At 44.7% G+C, this 17244-nt stretch overlaps 2 protein-coding genes across 2 annotated transcripts in view; one reads left to right on the top strand and one right to left on the bottom strand.

Moving 5' to 3' along the window:
• NBEA (neurobeachin) overlaps positions 1-17244 on the bottom strand; it is a 702521-nt gene that overhangs the window by 243337 nt on the left and 441940 nt on the right. Inside the window, exon 40 of the mRNA XM_054973860.1 lies at positions 12759-12895. Coding sequence (XP_054829835.1) covers positions 12759-12895 — 137 coding nt within the window. The remainder of the gene's footprint in view (positions 1-12758; positions 12896-17244) is intronic.
• Positions 8580-11173, top strand: MAB21L1 (mab-21 like 1). The gene has a single exon (XM_054973859.1). The coding sequence runs from the start codon at positions 9331-9333 to the stop codon at positions 10408-10410; it is 1080 nt and encodes a 359-aa protein (XP_054829834.1). The 5' UTR covers positions 8580-9330; the 3' UTR covers positions 10411-11173.

Below are 17244 nucleotides of genomic sequence, written 5' to 3' on the forward strand. Positions count from 1 at the left end.
AGAGCAAACTAGTTGTGGATAAAGGGAAGTAAAACCACTACCACCTCAATAAGGTCATCTTGCTATTTTCCCAGCAGCTGCCTGAGCGCTAGAATAAGTGCAGAAGTTGTGGAGGCTTACTGGAGTGGATGGGCCCTTTGCTTCCATTCCTGGCATGAGGTCTGCAGCTGAGGGAGACTTACAACTTACCCATCTGGCAGCAGCAGATTCAAGATGGGACTCATCTGCCAACACCAAGCCCTACCAGACAATAACCTTGTCTCCTGGAACATGGGAAAGGTGCCACATTGGATTACAGGGCTCACAAAAACCATGGGTGGCTCCAGAGCATTTGTGAAGACCATAATATTTATCTTTTAAGCTTGTTCCTAAAAACAGTCTAAAATCTAAAGAGCTTCTTATCTAAGTACCTTGTACTAGACCTGTAGAAGTTTTTGTTTTTTAAGGCAGCTGAATCCAATGTCAAATCACAAACTGCATTTGAAACTCTTCTATTTCAAAAGGAATTTCCCATGTAACATGGAAGAGAGGGTCTTGCAGAAAATAACTCTAGTAGAGTAATCACATGGAGAGCTCCTCCCGCTTGGAGTAACTCTGCAAAAGATTGCAGTGTAAAGCCATTTAGGCTACCAGAACTGATTTACCACTGTACAGTCCACAAAATAACATTTACATAGGTAAGTACATTTTACATCTAGATGTTTAAAATGTTTTCTTGCTCAGGCATCTATTCTACCTTTATTAAATATATTCTACATGATCTACATTTTTTAAAAGACATACTAATAAACCACAACACAAGCAGTGCAATCGTAAGCCGTGAATGGGTTTAGAAGAGCATATCTCAGTTTAGGAGTGCATTGTATATTTTAATAAATGATTAACAGACCAAAGAGGAACAATGTCATTCAAGAATACAAAACACTTTTGATGGGCTTTCTTGGAGAAAGGAGTTCCATATATCTGGAATATATACTGATGCAATTTCTCTTCTGCTGCTTTCAATAGATGGGGAATTCATAAGACAAGACATATTCCTTCAGGTATACATGTTTCTCAGTGGGAATGGTGTCTGAAAAATTGGGTCAAATTGAGATAAGAAAAGATGACATTCTAGGACTGCTAGGCAAACTGAAAACTATAAACTCTATAAGGTCTAGATGGCATACACAGACAGGTTCTTAAGAAACTCCAAGGTGAAATGATTGATCTATGAACCCACATACTAATATTGGCTTCTGTGTTGGACAACTGGAAAGTAGCCATTTTTAAAAAGGAGTCCATAGGGGATCTAAGGAATTGCAGGCCAGTTAGCCTAACAGCTGTTCCAGGTAAGTAGAAACTATTAAAAGGAAGTACATTAAGTATACAAAGCCTGCTGAGCGAAGTCTCGCCTCACCAACTTTTTGAGTTTTGAACAGTCTAAGAAGCATGTGGATAGACATACTTGGACTTCCACAAGACTTTTGACAAGATACCTCACCAAAGACGCCTGAGTAAGTTTAGAAATTATGGGATAAAGAAAGGTTTTTCTTATGGATTAAAAGTTGGTTAAATAGCAAGAAGCAGAGTAGAAATGAATAGACAGTTTATGCAATAAAGGGAAGTGAGCAATGAGATCCCACAAGGATCAGTATTGGGATGAGTGCTATTTAATAAATTATTTCACACTGGGGGTAAGCAATGTAGTAGGCAAGACTGAAGATGATACCACTTATTTAAGACATTGAAAACTAAGCCAGATTTTGAAGAGCTACAGGAGGATCTCTCTAAATTGGATGAGAGGGCAACAACACAGCAAATGAAGTTCAAAATGGGTGAGAGTAAATTGATTAAAATGGCCTCTATGCCATTTGTTGGTCCTTCATGACAACTAGTTGGCAGCTATATAAAACAACATGCTGGACTAGAAGGACCATCAGTCTGATCCAGTAGGCTCTATTTAAGTTCTCATGTACTTGTGAAGTCATGGAGATGGGGGTGGGGAGTTGCATGCAAAGTACTTAGACTTATATACAGAAAGGCACATTTGAAACTTGTACCTCTCAATATTTGTGGTACTCCAAAAAAAAAAAAAACCTCAGTGTGATTCATGCATATGGTGTTCTGCTCAGCAGCACACATGCTATGCTATAGATGTGATAAATGCATGTCAAAGCTGTCCTTTCTTGGTTGCTGTTTCTTCTTAGTAGATGTATTTAAAATACATTAAAACACAAATACTTTGCCGTAAGTTGCTTGGATTTTGCAGGAAACTACAAATTTCAATCACATTATTTGGGAAAAAACATGTGCTAATATTATTTTACTATCAGTACTTTCACTTATATCAAGTTCTAGTAGGTCTATTTTTCTCTTAAATAATGTATTTTCTGTATCTTGTTTATATGAGAGATTACTTTAAAGCATCTAAAGCTGTTTATCCAGCATATTTTCAAGGTCACTATTGAATATTTTAGTTGCTTAATCACATGACATGTAAGAGTAATGACAGTTCTGTTGGATGACCCACTATAGATGTAGTAGATTAAAAGGAGCTAATCCCTCCTGAGTCCATAGCCCATTCTAAGTTCAGAAAAAAGAGCATTCTCAAAATAGGATTCTTTAAAAATGGCTGTTGAACTGCTTAACTAAAATCTGGTATGCCAGGAATGTCTGCTGTTGATGCAATTGATATATAGAGCTAAACTAAACAAATAATATGTTTTGGAGGGTGGTTTTTTTTTTTGCTTTATTTGTCACTACAATGCAGCTGCTGGTCATGCAAAAAAAAATTAAGATACATTTGTCTGAAAAACTAATTATTCATAAGTATTTGAAAGGAAAGGATATAACTACTAGAGCTATTTTGAAAATGAGAAGGGGTCTTTAAGACCCCCAAATATAAATAGATTTATTGTGGCCTAAGGCTTTTGTAGATTTGAGCCTACCTTCATCAGATACTTGAAGTGGGTTCTCACAAACATGGACACACAAGAAAAAATATGAAGTATTTTGTCAACTGTCCATTAAAACTTATGGACTAACAAATTTGACAGTCTTTAATGTGCCACAAGATTTATTTTTCTTTTCTTGCTGTAACAGACCAACATGGCTAACCTTCAAAAGCAATCTTAACTGTTCTTCCAGAGTCTAAGATAGCAGCATCCAGTATGAGATCCATTTTGAAAAGACACTGATATCTCAGTTTATTTTTCTCATAGGCCCATAGCTAGCCTATGAAATCATGATTATTTGGCTGTTAACCACTGTTTTTGCATATGTGAACAAAATTTGAGTCCAGCAGCATCTTAGAGACCAACAAAATTTTCCAAGGCATACATATTCATGAGCATACTTTATCAAATATTTTTTGCATATCTAAGTTATGGAAGTTGCAAGAAGCTCTGAATTTTATGGACAGTCCACATATGCATTTTCTGTGTAATGGTTTTGTTTCTGCTTCCCAAGTATTATAAAACTACATGATATATCTACGAAAAGCTATTCCAAGTAGTGCTTTGGGGTATATGGAAAAGGTGTCTTTAAAGATACAAGAAAGGGAGGTTGGAGTAGCTCAAAGAACTCCCCTTTCCTCCCTTCAATTTAGCTTGAGGTTATTTTTTTCTTCTTTTCATAACTGTGCTGTTATGATCTGGTCAATCTGACCTGGGACGAGTGGGGATAGAAGACGAGGAAAGAAGGGTGACAGTGAGCTTTAAGAAGGATATCAGCCTTTCCTTGATCTGGGTTTGAAGCACATTTGGTGAGAACAACTCTCTGTCTAAGAAAACAGGAGAGGGAAGCATGAGGCTGGAGCAGCCCCCCCCCTTCATAAAATTACAATGACAGCCAACATATTTACTTTGAAGAGTTTGTACCCCCATCCCTGTCCCAAGCTGAATAGCACAGCTGATATGTTTGTGACACCTTCATGCTGGGGGAAGAATAAGAATATTTGTAGAAAAGCTGTGAGGTGAAGTGATAACCACAATTCAATATTCACAGCATTACTTTAAAACAGGGGCAGTTCTAACTCATATTCCATTCCAAGCAATTCTAAACTGCTTCCATACACCATATATCTATACATATATCTAAAATATAATAATATATATTATCTGTAGATATGGATTACTGTATGTCAAAATTATAAACATAACAAATGGTTTAGAACAATGTTTACTGCACACAGCGAAAGGCCATCCCAAACAAGCAAACGTTTAAAAAATGGTTGGTAGAAGCTATTCTCTGAGTTTAAAAAGTCACAAAATGTTTAAAATATAGCAGTATTTTAGTCCAGTGCCACTTACAGACCAACAAGATTTTCAGTCTAAGCTTTTGAGAGTCAGAGCTCCCTTCTTCAGGCACACCAGATATACACATACACGTCACAATCACTTACACTGGAAGAAAATATACTTTTTATTTTATTAAAAAGACAATAAAAGTAAACCTTCTACAAATATATATGTTTAATTTCTCTAGTGCAAAAAAAGGGAAAAGAAATTTATTTTGGATGGCATGATGATGTGTTATGAAAAGAGGGAAAACATTAGACTATTAGATACATTCAATGAGCCTTCAAACCCACTCCAGCAGCAAGGCTAAATAATTTAATAACATCTATTTCATATTCGGTCTCCCTAGTGCCATAGACAGATATTAAAAAATAAAACTTTAAACTCATGAATAGTGGTGTGCAAAATCAAAACTACACCGTAAGTAAAATGTGATAAAGACATAACAAATATGTACATTCTAAGCAATCAATGTATTTCTCTTTCTATAAGGACAATATTAACAAAATTTGAAAAGTGAATTGGCCAGTTCATAAATTACACATATTAAATATAGAATCCTTGTTTGTGCACATTTCTCACAAATAACTGTAAGTTCCAACAAAAGCTTTAAACATGGGTTCAACTAAGGAACAGGAGGAAATGACAACATTTGAAGAAAGTTTAGTGATTGATAGTGTCTTTAATTCCTTAGCATAAGACATGATCAATTTCTAACGTGAATCAAGACCATTGTAATCTTAATTAATACTCCAAAACCTAAATGAAAAATGAATACAGTTAGTATAAGGTCTTGATAAAATATTCTATTTAAATACAAGAATATACAGCATGATAACCAACCTCAAAAAGCCATCTAAATGTATTTGTTTTCGCCAGATATGAGAGTCCAAAAACATTTTATTGACATTCATCCCAATCTCAGACTAAATAAGAAAAAAGACACTTTGATTATCTTGATTTAGCTTCATTTGGGTTCAGTGGAATTAAAATCAGCATAAATCCATGGGACCATCTAATTTTCTTGGATGATTAAAAAAGTCTCAATCACTAAACAGAACAACTAGATCTGTTTTAAGTACTACTACTAGCATCTACAAATAAATAAAAACAGAAGTTTAAATGTTTTCTACAATATTTGAAATTAATTTTAAAACTAGCATGCTAAATTCTATGATATCATTTGGAATGTTGAGTAGATCCAACCTTATTTCCTTTGTTACACAAGTTTCATTAATTTCATTTCAGAAGTCTTAAAATTTTAACTGATTCTGCTCATTAAATAATAATTAAACAATCAGAAAGTTCAGTACTATGTGAAAAACAACCTGATCCACATAAGAAAGATTCCACTGGGCTAAATCCCAACTGAATAATGACAGGTGCTGTTTGGGCTTATGCATGTTTACTCAGAAGCAAGTTCTACTGATTGCTATTATGCTCACTCCCAAAGTAAGGGTGCACCAAAATCTTGGTATTCCAGTTTAAGTAGTCAGGACTATAAACCACATTAGTCTAGACTAACTACTCCAATTATTTTCTTCTATAAATACTGTACTTTCAAGATTCTGCATCAAACATCTGCTAGCTTAACCTGCTTTACAGCCCAATCCTAGCCAATTTGACCCACTGATGTTAACTGAATTGATTCTATGTTTAGAACCCTGCCTTACAGTTATGGAAACAACAAGGCTACAGGTAACGTCAAGGGCTTTGCTGTATTTGCCGCCTGCTCCTTTCTACAGACAAAACAACAGTCTGCAGTGCAAGAATGGCAGGCTTTCTTTGTCTGAAGAGCTGGAATTTCAGTTATCAGGAAGACTTGGGGACCAGGTATCTTCCCTAAGAACTACGTTTAAAAATGTCAGTCTGTGCTCGGCTGGCACTAGAGGATTCCATAATAATTCAGTTTCCATTTTGAGGTCATATCCAGGCAAAGAAGCTTTAAGGGACTGATGCTTAACAGCTAAGCAAAAGCTTGCCCACCGGAGGGGGTATCACAGCCCTGGCTTCAGTGGAAGTAGAACCGGGCCTCCTGCAGCAGCTCAGCGTCAGGGCGGCCTCTATGAGAAACCAAGGCTGGGCTCGAGTTGCCACCGCCCCAACCGGCCTTCAGCAAAAAGCTCCAGAGCGAGCTCTCCTTTCCTTCTGCTCCAGTGGGGGCTGGAACCGGAGGAGACACATCCGCAGCCTCAGCCTCAGCCATTAGCGCTGTGAAGGAAGGGCCACGGCGCATCCCTGCGATGGGAAGAGAGCGGACTAGGCAGGAAGGCGGGAGCCAAAGGGGCTTGCTCTCCTATTTAATGGGGCGGTTAAATCCGGAGGGGGAAAAGCGGCGTGCCCCCGAGGCCGCAGCCCTCGCAGCTCTCCACACACGCGCCTCCACCTGTGGGCGACGCTTGGCTTCCGCCACCCGCAGTTCTTGTCTGGGCTCTCCGGACGTCAACCCAAAGGTCGTCTGAAGGGCTGCCTTTCCTCCGCCACAACCCAAGCTTCTTTGACTAGCTAAGCACAAGGCTGCAGTTGAGAGAGGCAGCTTCAGGCAAGCCAGGAACGAAAGGGCGGCATGCTGCGCGGGGCTCAACCCAGGCCCTTCCGCAACCCCGGCCTAGCCCAGGGAGCTAGCAGACCCACCCTCCCAGTTCACGCCTAGCGATCAGAACTCCTTCCCCCAGCCGGAGTCGCCAGTGTTTCTGCGAAAAGGATCCAAAGCTTCAAACACCAAAAGCGCCCTGTCAGCCGCAGTTTCCGGTAATTTTACACACCAACACAAGCCAATCTAGGAAATACAGACGGAGAAGCTCTGAACCCAAAGCAGACACAATTGGCAGCGCGAGCCTAAAAAGAGTTACTCCAGTCTAAGCCCCTTGAAATCATCGGACTTATACTGGAGTAACTTTTTTTAGGCTTGCACTGAAAGGATGTCAGATTTAAACAACCTAGTCCTAAACACGCCTTTGGTTTAGGATCCGGTTATTAGCTTGCAATACTAGACATAACACTTTTCACCAGGAAAGTGCCAGTGAACTATGTTTCAGGCAGGGTGATTGTCCGTATAAATATGTTTCATTTTAGACACAAAAGCTGGATGCTGGCACCCGCATCTTCCAACAAATTATACAGACGCAAGTGGCCTGTTTGGCATCCTTTTGAAAGGCATACAATGCAAAATATACTGGGGGGGGGAGGGGGGTTGCCAAACCAATGGGCGTAGTCCATTAAGTGCGCCTGAATTCCACTGAAATCAGAGAGTATAATCTTTAAGGGTTTGACTTCTCGCTGTTTTAAACGCGTAACTTTGGAACAAAGCCCCGTGGATGGATTCCAGAGAAACCTTTTTCCGAGTACTGTCTAGAGGATCAAGGCAGGTCCCGCTGATTTCGAATAAAGTGCTCTTTAACTTTCGCCGCTAATTTTAAAATAAGCTGCTTGCATGCTCAAGAAAAAGCTCCTCCACTTGATTCGACAGATTCGAACTGTTCTTTCTCCTCAGAGCTGAAGGAGGTAGCCGAAGGATTTCTTATTGCAACGCTCCGTGCAGCAAACAGTTCTACTGACCGCAGGCGATCTTGTTCCATTCAAGCAGCCCATATCTGAAAAGTCCATGTTGGCACAGGAGCTGCCAGCTAGCGTGACTGCAATTTCCATCCCCGGCCACCTCTCCCCACAGTCCTCCTGTGTGTGCACATTTGTTTAAACCCATGCCGACTGCAAATACCATTAGCGAGAAAATAAGCCGCCCACTTCAGGACATTATTAAACATTTATTTTGCAAAGAATGCTTCGAATGACTCTGTATGCACGTGTGTGACATAGGTAAGGTAACGATGCAACTAAATTAATAGTAAATACAGTTGATGCTGACCACCAACTGCAGAGCTTCTGAAACCCAATCCGAAAAAACTGTCAAGTCCGGTCACCAACTGGATATTTCATGCATCTGCTACTAATCTAGAAAGCCAGAAATAAGACGACATTTGCATCCAATCGATTAAGACCCGCCAGACAGCCCTTCAAGTTATTTGATGGGGAAGAGGAGAGGGGGAAGAATGGGAAAATATTTCATGGCACCGGGTCGGTGACGTCCTACTAAACCTAGACTAAAGCAAGCTGACCAGAAGAAAACTTTTGCCCTGCAGTCTCCAATGTCTATCCCGCAGGTCCAGATGAAGCCAAGTTTTAAAATGGGAGGACTTTCCTCGAGCGCGTCTCCAGCTTCCTAGTCGAAGGATGTGGTTAATGACACCTGCAAGTCCCATTTCCGCGATAAACCGGCTCTGGGTGCCTGAAGAGCAGAGTTTTCCGAAGTCCTTTCTCAACTGCTGTGCGCTTGGCGGTGCAACTTTAAGGCGACAGATCCCGCTCGGCTCTCAAACGGGTAGGTGGCCGGGCTGGTGGTTTTCTGCCATCAGCCCCCTACCTTTAGTTTGCGTGTTTCCCTCTCTCTCCAAGAGAGGGATTAATTAACCGGGCTAGAGCTGAAGGAGGCTGCCGTGACGAGCCCAGTGGCGATTGGCCGCCCGCCTGCCTGGCCCTGCCTTTATAATTTCCACACGAGTGCATCTGGGCTCTTATACAAACCAACAGCCAGCTTTTTCTGACATATACACATACACACAGATTGAGAGAGAGAGCCAGCACTTTCCCCACCATCCGGCTAAGGACCCAGCACACACAACGGCTACTGCAGGAAAAGCATAAATAAATACATACCCAGAGGTGTTATTATTTTGACTATTGGAAGCCTTGCTGTGTCTGGGTTCAAACTTTGATTTTTTTTTTAAAAAAAGCTACAGCTCTCAATGCTCACCGCTGCTCACTCAAGGACCCTTTAAAACAAACAGGATTTCTGTTTAAAACAGACCTCCTAGCAGCCAGCAAGAAGAGAGAGCATCTGAGAAAGAGCGGAGCAGCCGCAGCCCAGCGCCTTACGTTTCTCAGGGCGAGGCAGCCTGTTTCTTCTCTGAAGTTGGCTCCTGCCTTAGCAGCCGCATTGGATCCCACAGCCTACTGCGAGACTCCGGTCTACAACCCGGATCTCTGCCCCAACATGATCGCGGCCCAGGCAAAGCTGGTGTACCATCTGAACAAATACTACAACGAGAAATGCCAAGCCAGGAAAGCGGCCATCGCGAAAACTATCCGCGAAGTCTGCAAAGTGGTCTCGGACGTGCTGAAGGAAGTCGAAGTGCAGGAGCCGCGCTTCATCAGCTCCTTGAACGAGATGGACAACCGCTACGAAGGCCTGGAGGTCATTTCGCCGACCGAGTTCGAGGTGGTCCTTTATCTGAACCAGATGGGCGTCTTCAACTTCGTCGACGACGGCTCTCTGCCGGGCTGCGCGGTGCTCAAGCTCAGCGACGGGCGCAAACGGAGCATGTCGCTCTGGGTGGAGTTCATCACGGCCTCGGGTTATCTGTCTGCCCGCAAGATCCGCTCGCGCTTTCAGACTCTGGTGGCCCAAGCCGTGGACAAATGCAGTTACAGGGACGTGGTGAAAATGGTGGCGGACACCAGCGAGGTGAAGCTGCGCATCCGGGATAGATACGTGGTGCAGATCACGCCAGCGTTCAAATGCACCGGGATCTGGCCGCGCAGCGCTGCCCACTGGCCCCTGCCTCACATCCCCTGGCCGGGCCCCAACCGTGTGGCTGAGGTCAAAGCCGAAGGCTTCAACCTCCTGTCTAAGGAATGCCACTCGCTGGCGGGCAAGCAGAGCTCGGCCGAGAGCGACGCCTGGGTCTTGCAGTTCGCCGAAGCCGAGAACAGACTGCAAATGGGCGGCTGCCGAAAGAAATGCCTCTCGATCCTCAAAACGTTGCGGGATCGTCACCTGGAACTGCCCGGGCAACCCCTCAACAATTACCACATGAAAACTCTGGTTTCCTACGAGTGCGAAAAACATCCTCGGGAATCGGACTGGGACGAGTCTTGCCTGGGCGACCGCCTCAACGGGATTTTACTGCAGCTCATCTCCTGCCTCCAGTGCAGGCGATGTCCGCATTACTTCTTGCCCAACTTAGACCTCTTCCAGGGCAAACCTCACTCCGCCCTAGAAAACGCAGCCAAACAAACGTGGCGACTGGCTAGGGAGATACTCACCAATCCCAAAAGTTTGGAAAAACTTTAGAGGGCACAGAACTGGCGGCCTTAAACTATTAAAAATCGCCTTTTTCATGTGTTTGCGAGGATTCTGTTACAGAGAGCGCGCGCAAAGGATCTCCATCCGAGAATACAAGCACCGTGCTACGTTAAAGGAAGAGGCCGTCCGCACACACATGCACACAGCCAACAGCAAGTATTATAGTTCTTGTCTGCATCGCGATTTTAAAAATCCCGTTAGAAAAAGTTTATGATTATCGCCTGGGAAAATGCAATATCGGCTGTAATGCAGCCTGATTGTGACCACTCTGCCTACCGATGGATTATAGAAAAGGCCGGCATTTTTAATGAAAACCTCTATGTGAATAAAAGCTTATTTGGATATGCCATCAGAACAACAACTACAAGAACAGTTCCCGCTCATGTACATTTTTAATTTGTATGGAATATTGTGATCTCACATTGTCTTTTGAAATTGTGGATGTTAGTGTTTTGTGATTTGGTGAACAGAAGTTAAATTGCCATTTTGGGATACTTCAAGGACATTTTTCTGCATACGAAGATACGATTTAAAAGGTAGATTTTATCATGGTACTTTTGTTAATTGTCTTTTGAAGTATCTACATTTAAAAGTTTACATTTTTGGTTCAAATATATTGCTTGTTCTATTTCTAACATTCCATAAATATACTTGAAATGTTATTTAAATATATTCAGAAGAAATCTGGATTTTCCTTATATAATTGTGAATATTGGAATTATATATTTGAAAAAAATGCACTTGAAATACACTGGATAATTACTTTTTGTGACTTAGAATTAAATTTCTGTTGCTGATTTTATTTAATTACAAGTTAATAAATAAAGTAAAATAAATATGATCAAGCCTTTCAGTACTCGATTGGGTTTGGTTTGATGGTGCATTTTGCAATCTGACAGGGCTGTCGGATTATGCCCCCCCCCCAGTACTTTTCTGCCTCCTATTAGTTTTCTTTTCTTAAGATAATCTTTAAAAAACAGCTCCTTGTAAGATACTAAACATCGGGTCCTGGAGGCCATCACCAACTGTCACAGTCCAGTGTGTGGTAATTTACCGAGAAACGTTTTTACAACCCTCAGAAAATAAATCTACTTTTCAAAGATTTACTGGACCAGGTTAAGGCGCCTGCCCAGCTTGGAAAGGAAGCTCAAGCCAGCTCTGCCGAGTAAATTCAGTTCCTAACACAACACTTCAGGAGAAGGGAAGAAAAGCTGCAAAATTTATAGGTTCAAGGGATCAAGCCAACCGCCCTAAGGTTGCCTTTGCCCTAAACAGCACTGCCCATTGCGTTTGGGCTCTGGAAGCGTCCGGCAGGAGCACAGGCCGCTTCCAGCATTCCCGCTCCAGTCCCGTCCATTCACGTCAGCACAGGGTTCCTTCCAGAGGTAGCCCTTCAGAGGTAAAGGGGCAAATGTGCTGGCAAGCACAAGGGGGAATCGGCCAAGGCAGGCAGCCGGGATGAAATCACACAGGTAAGGAGAAACTTCGGCGGCCTTGAGAAGCTCTGCCCATATAAGGTGTGCTGTAGCAAAATTCTGACTATCGCCATGTTGCCAATTTACCCCTTTCTAAAAACCCAGCATGACACGCAGCCTCGAAATCACCCGCTCAAGAATAACAGGCGGGCAATCGCCTCAACAGAAATTACCCCCCCCAATTACTAAAAATCCCCATTAGTTAAAATAATATGAACACAGCTCTAAAATATACCAGTTTCTCCCATCACCTTTCTTAGGCCTGCAGGCTCAACAACAGAATAAAACTCGACGTGTTTTATTGTCAGATGTTTAGGTTCCAACTTAGAGGGGGGTATTGTATTAAGGAGGGAGGCAAATCCCCGCATTTTCTGCGCCCATCTCTTCTCCGCGTCCTACTTAGGCGCAATGCTGATCTCCCCCCACCCGCCCCCGGGGAGCTCCTGCAGCTCTTACAAGCAAGCCCGGGAAGCAAGATTCGCCCCTGAAGCACGGAAGCTCTTGAAACCAAGCGATTCTGCTTAACTCCGCTCGGCAGAAAGGCCCGGCAGTGTCTGCCTGAGGAGACTGAAGTGTAGGCCCCCTGCTACCTCCAGGGATTTCAAAGCAATTGGCTTAACTGCTAAAGCTGCCCACGTTTATACAAAGGCCTTTGGAGGGGGGGGGGGAGATTGTTAAAAAGCAAGCGCCGGAGTAATAGCGGATTTTACATCATTAACGCGTTGGGCTTTTTAATAAAACAGAAACTACTCAAAGGAAGGGGAAGCAAAGGGGGGGACAAAGGGGGCTTCTCGGTGGTTGTTTAAAAGCCCCCTCCTTGCTGAAGCAGCCCCATCCCTCCCCTCTGGGCCCAGTACTCACTTTAGGGTCGATCTTCTTGAAGGCCGGATCATCCTCGTCCACTTCGAAGTAGATCTCTGTGGTGGTGATGGAAAGCGTCCCTTTGGCCACCACTACCGGGGCGATGAGCTGAGCCGGCGTGCTAAGAACCACGGGGCCTGCAAGACAAGAGCGGCGGCATCAGGATCTGGCAACCCTGGGCAGAGGCCGGAAGGTGGCCGGCCGGGCTTTGCCTTCTTGCCTTCTCAGAGCCCCCTGAACCAAAACCTCGGGAAGCGATCACCAGGAGCCCGGCGCTGCAGGTCGAAAGGGCCGCGTTACCTGACTCGAGAACGGCGATATGCGCGGATGACTGTAGGCGCAGAGGGCTCATCCAAACATAACCAGATCCAAGGGCATAACAGTTTTGCAAGGTTCACTCGAAGCCAAAAAGCGGCTGGGAAATCTGCTCCTTCACAGGAGGAATACCAACCCGCAACCCTGCAGCTGAAATCTTCCCTCTCTCCAACTAGTCGGGCAGGCCTCGTTTCGCAACAGTCCGGGGACAGTTAAAAAGCCAACTAGCTTGAACGGGGCTCATTTCCACACCATACCAGCCGGGTTCAAGCCCTTAGCATTCGCATCTTCGAAATTACAAGGACCGAACAATGTATTTAAGTTTAGCCTTTCTGTGCCGAATGGTCAAATTACGAAATGCAAATTATACATCACACCTAAAGGAATATATGCATCTTGTTATTTCAGGCATTTGAAAGTGCAAGCCTAAGCGCAGTTACTCAAGCTGAAGACGGCATGGTTGACACAGCATTTCCCACAATTTAAAGTCTTCCACCGGACGTCCGATGCCTAAGGAGTGATGGGCAGTCTAGCTATATTAGCTCTAAATCCTTCTTGAGCAATACCGGCCGTTTTGGTTCAAAAGAAACCATTTTGATTCATAGCGAAGATAGCCCCTTCCCCACTCCTCCACCTGGTCTCTAAGAGCATAATTATTAGATTAAAGAGCGATCCTCGGGGTGTTTACCCGGAGGCGAGGTACGACTGAGTTCAATTTGCATAGGATTACTGCCCGAGCACTCCTACTTACAAGTAAACCTTGGCATCAATCTGATTTATTACTCATAAAGGGACTTGGTGTCAAAAAAGATTGTGATGTTCAGGATTCGGGTGAAGCAGGGTAATATTGTTTCTAGAAGACGCCCTAAAGTAAGTCGGAAATTCCAGTTCATGCCCTACTCTGAACAAACACATATAGATGAACTACAAACGAACGGGATTTTAAGAGCCAAGTATGGAGGCGTTATTCTGGAAATAAAGACAACGCGTTGCTAGCACACTTTAGACACGGGAAAGTAAGACACCTCATTGTTCCGCTTATAAAGCCCACTGGGCCTCTTTATTCATTGGTATAAAGCGCACGGGATGGGAAGAATCCAATTTGAGGGCTGCAAACGGCCCGGTAGAGTCTTTGGGTCTTAGAGCCGTGTCGCTTTTGGCCAGGTAAATTTCCAGTGGCTTCTCCGACTTCTTTTCCGCGGGCATGATGCTGGGAAGGGCGGGCTTGAGGCACTTGGGCTGCATGGCACTGATCTCCCCTCCCGTTCGTGTCTAAGCAGCTCCCGGAGGCGCCATTTCCTACCACTCATTTAACCCGCATCAGCCTGTCTAGTTGCCTGACGTGCGGTTCAGGTTGTATTTCAGCGGGAACTTCCCTCCCCGGATCTCAACTGCAGGCAAGCAGGCAGGCATCGCCGCTCCCTTCTCTGCACAGCCCAAAGAAACGCTCGGCTTGCCGCCTTTGACAGCTTTCAAGCAAGCCCACCAGGGGCTGGATAATATTGATACAAACTCTATTTTCTTTCATTTTCTTGTTGTTCCCTCGCCTAATAGGCCAGCCTGGCCTCTTGACCCCAGTCAGCTGATCGGGATCACATGCGCCGGCCTCGCCCGGCTCCTTCGCCGCCTCGCCTCGCCTCAGCTCGCCTCCATCCCTCCCCCTTCCCCCGTGGCAGGGCGCTGTCGTGGCGCGCCGCTCCGCTCGGCAGGCCGGCGTGTTGGTCGGGCTCCTGTAAAGGGCAGGGGATCGATCCGAAACGGCGCTTTAAAGGCTCATCAATCTTAATCTAGGTTACTCAAGTAATTATGCGCGATTCTCTCGTGCGATTACAAGTGGATTTGGGTTTCCACTCCCTAGGCCCCTCGGCCTTTGTGCTCAACGGCCGGAGGATCTCTCCAGACAGCAGCTCCCCACCCGGCTTCACCGATGCTCCCCCCCCCACCCCCAGGCAGCCGCCCCCGCCTCTCCCAGCACGGTGGCTTTAAAGGCCTCGGTGCTAAAATAAAAGGGCGTTAAAGATGATGCAGATCAGGAGCCGCTTGATAGTCTATCATTATAAGAAGGCGTTTAGTGGGCCTTGCTCGCTCCCAGAAGGAAGATCAAGTAGTTAACCCAATTACCTCCCAGTTCCCCGTGCGCTATATGGTCCCCCAAAAAAAGTGTTTTAAGGAGCGGCTGGTGTTTCTTGGTCAGACTATAACAATAATCTTTACCAAGAGAATGCCTAAATTCTATTTGTGCGTGTGTTCGCGCATTAAAAACAACGAAGGGCAGTGGTGACTGGGATTTTGTTTTTTTAAAGCTCTTTGGGAAATCAAGTAGCATGGAGCGTTTTTATGCACAAGGCATGCCAGTAACCCTCACACCTTCAAATCATTTGACTTCGCGACCTGGTGAAACATCTATGCAAATTCAGCTAAGCTTAAAAAGAGTTTTCTAAAGGATCCGAAGCGTTTCCCAAAAATATTTTCCTCACACAAAGGGAGAAAGGCAGTTATTTTCGCTGCTGAGGGGGATGAATTCTCCTGTTTATTTTATTATCGAGACTCGTGGATTCAGTGAGATCGGAGAGAGTGAAAAATGTTATTATAGTCTCTTTTAGCTCCCCCTACTCGCGCTTTGAAAAGTCACAGAATGAAACGTTCAGTCTTAATAGTGTGTCGTTTTTACACTTGTCCTTTGGAAATCTCCAATTACAACTCCCAATACCACGGCACATTTAAGGAGCGCTCAGTCTTTTTGTTAGAGCCTTCAGGGAGCAAACCAGCCACTGAGAGAATACAAAATTAATCCACTACAGCTATAGAGCGAGAGGATTATGTTTTAATCCCCCTTGGGATGGGCTCTGGATTTTAAGGATCCGACATTAAAATGTTTACACAAGACATAATCAAACTAGTGCAGCTTTTCCATATGGCCCCGAGATAGGAGAGGGCAGCGCCAGCCTCCTTGCCAAACGGCTACCGAAACAAAAGCGCACCTGACACCTCGCAACCGACCGATGTGCTCTGGACTCAGTGCCGCCGGAAAAGAGCGCCAGTTGCCTCGCCAGCAAAGAAGGCAAGCGGGGCCAACGTCCTTCGCGGAAACCTCTCCCTTCCAGCTCCTCCAGAGGCGCCCAAGCCGCTCCCACCTGCGCCCCGCTCTGTGCCAGTTGCCCGGACCTGTCCAGGGGACAGCCGGCTTTGTTGTCCTCCGAACACAGAACAAAGAGCAGAGGGAGCGGCTGGCAGCGCTGGGGTTTCTAACCAAGACTCCCCTCTTCGGCGTCCGAAGGACGGCGAGCGGGGCTCCGCCACCGACACACACAGATCCAGCTACCCAAAGAGGTTCACAGTTGAGAGTTTGCCTAGCTGGGCGGGTGATGCGCTCCGCATAGCGAAACGGAACTGCGGGGTCCGAGTTGCAGAGCCGTTTTAGACAAGCTAGGTCTGTGGGGTCAGAGGGAAGAACCTCTGTCAGATTTGGCGGAAACAAAGGCTGCTTTGCTTAGCACATCCGCCAGCGCTGTAAGGAAGGTGAATACAAATGACGCTGGGCACAACCCACCGGCAAGTTCGCCCTGGCCAGCCCCACTGGAGGCTGGGGAGGAGCAGACCAGGAGCAGATCAGCTCACCCTGGAAATGCCCGAAGCTCACTGGGACTTCAGGCCTAGCTCTCAGAGAGCCCAGCAGTGCATCCACAAAAGAAACACAGGCTAGGCTGGCCCTTCAGCTCCAGCCGCTCAACTTGCAGTATTAGAAATTAAAGTCCCTACAGGCAATATGTTTTTTAAAAAGAAAAACTGGAGAGGGGTTGGAGTATTTACTCTATACCCAAACAACTTTGTTTTATTATTTATGGAAAGCTACCTATACTAACAGTCATTTGAGTCACTGATGTAAGTAGACCAGCATTCTTCCTACCCTATGGGATTTGCCATAAACTTCAAGAGGATGGAGACCAATTCCACTGAAAGGAAATGGGAATAGATGCTGCACAGAAGCAGCACTTGTTAGGTCACTTCCTTCCCCTGCTAGATTATTAACACAGCTTTATGTAGCTGCCAGAACCATACTGGTATCAGCAGAACCATTTAAAACTTAAGATAGCAAATAAAATAATGCTATTGTAATGTACAAGTTGTATAGACTTACCACAGTACACCAGTTTTAAACTTAAACTGCTCT

The sequence above is a fragment of the Eublepharis macularius genome, chromosome 3 (genome assembly GCF_028583425.1).
Source record: "Eublepharis macularius isolate TG4126 chromosome 3, MPM_Emac_v1.0, whole genome shotgun sequence".
In the NCBI taxonomy this organism is placed as follows: Eukaryota; Metazoa; Chordata; class Lepidosauria; order Squamata; family Eublepharidae; genus Eublepharis; species Eublepharis macularius.

Coding starts and splice junctions, on each gene's coding strand:
- MAB21L1 (XM_054973859.1), top strand. CDS start 9,331: ATGATCGCGGCCCAGGCAAAGCTGGTGTACCATCTGAACAAATACTAC.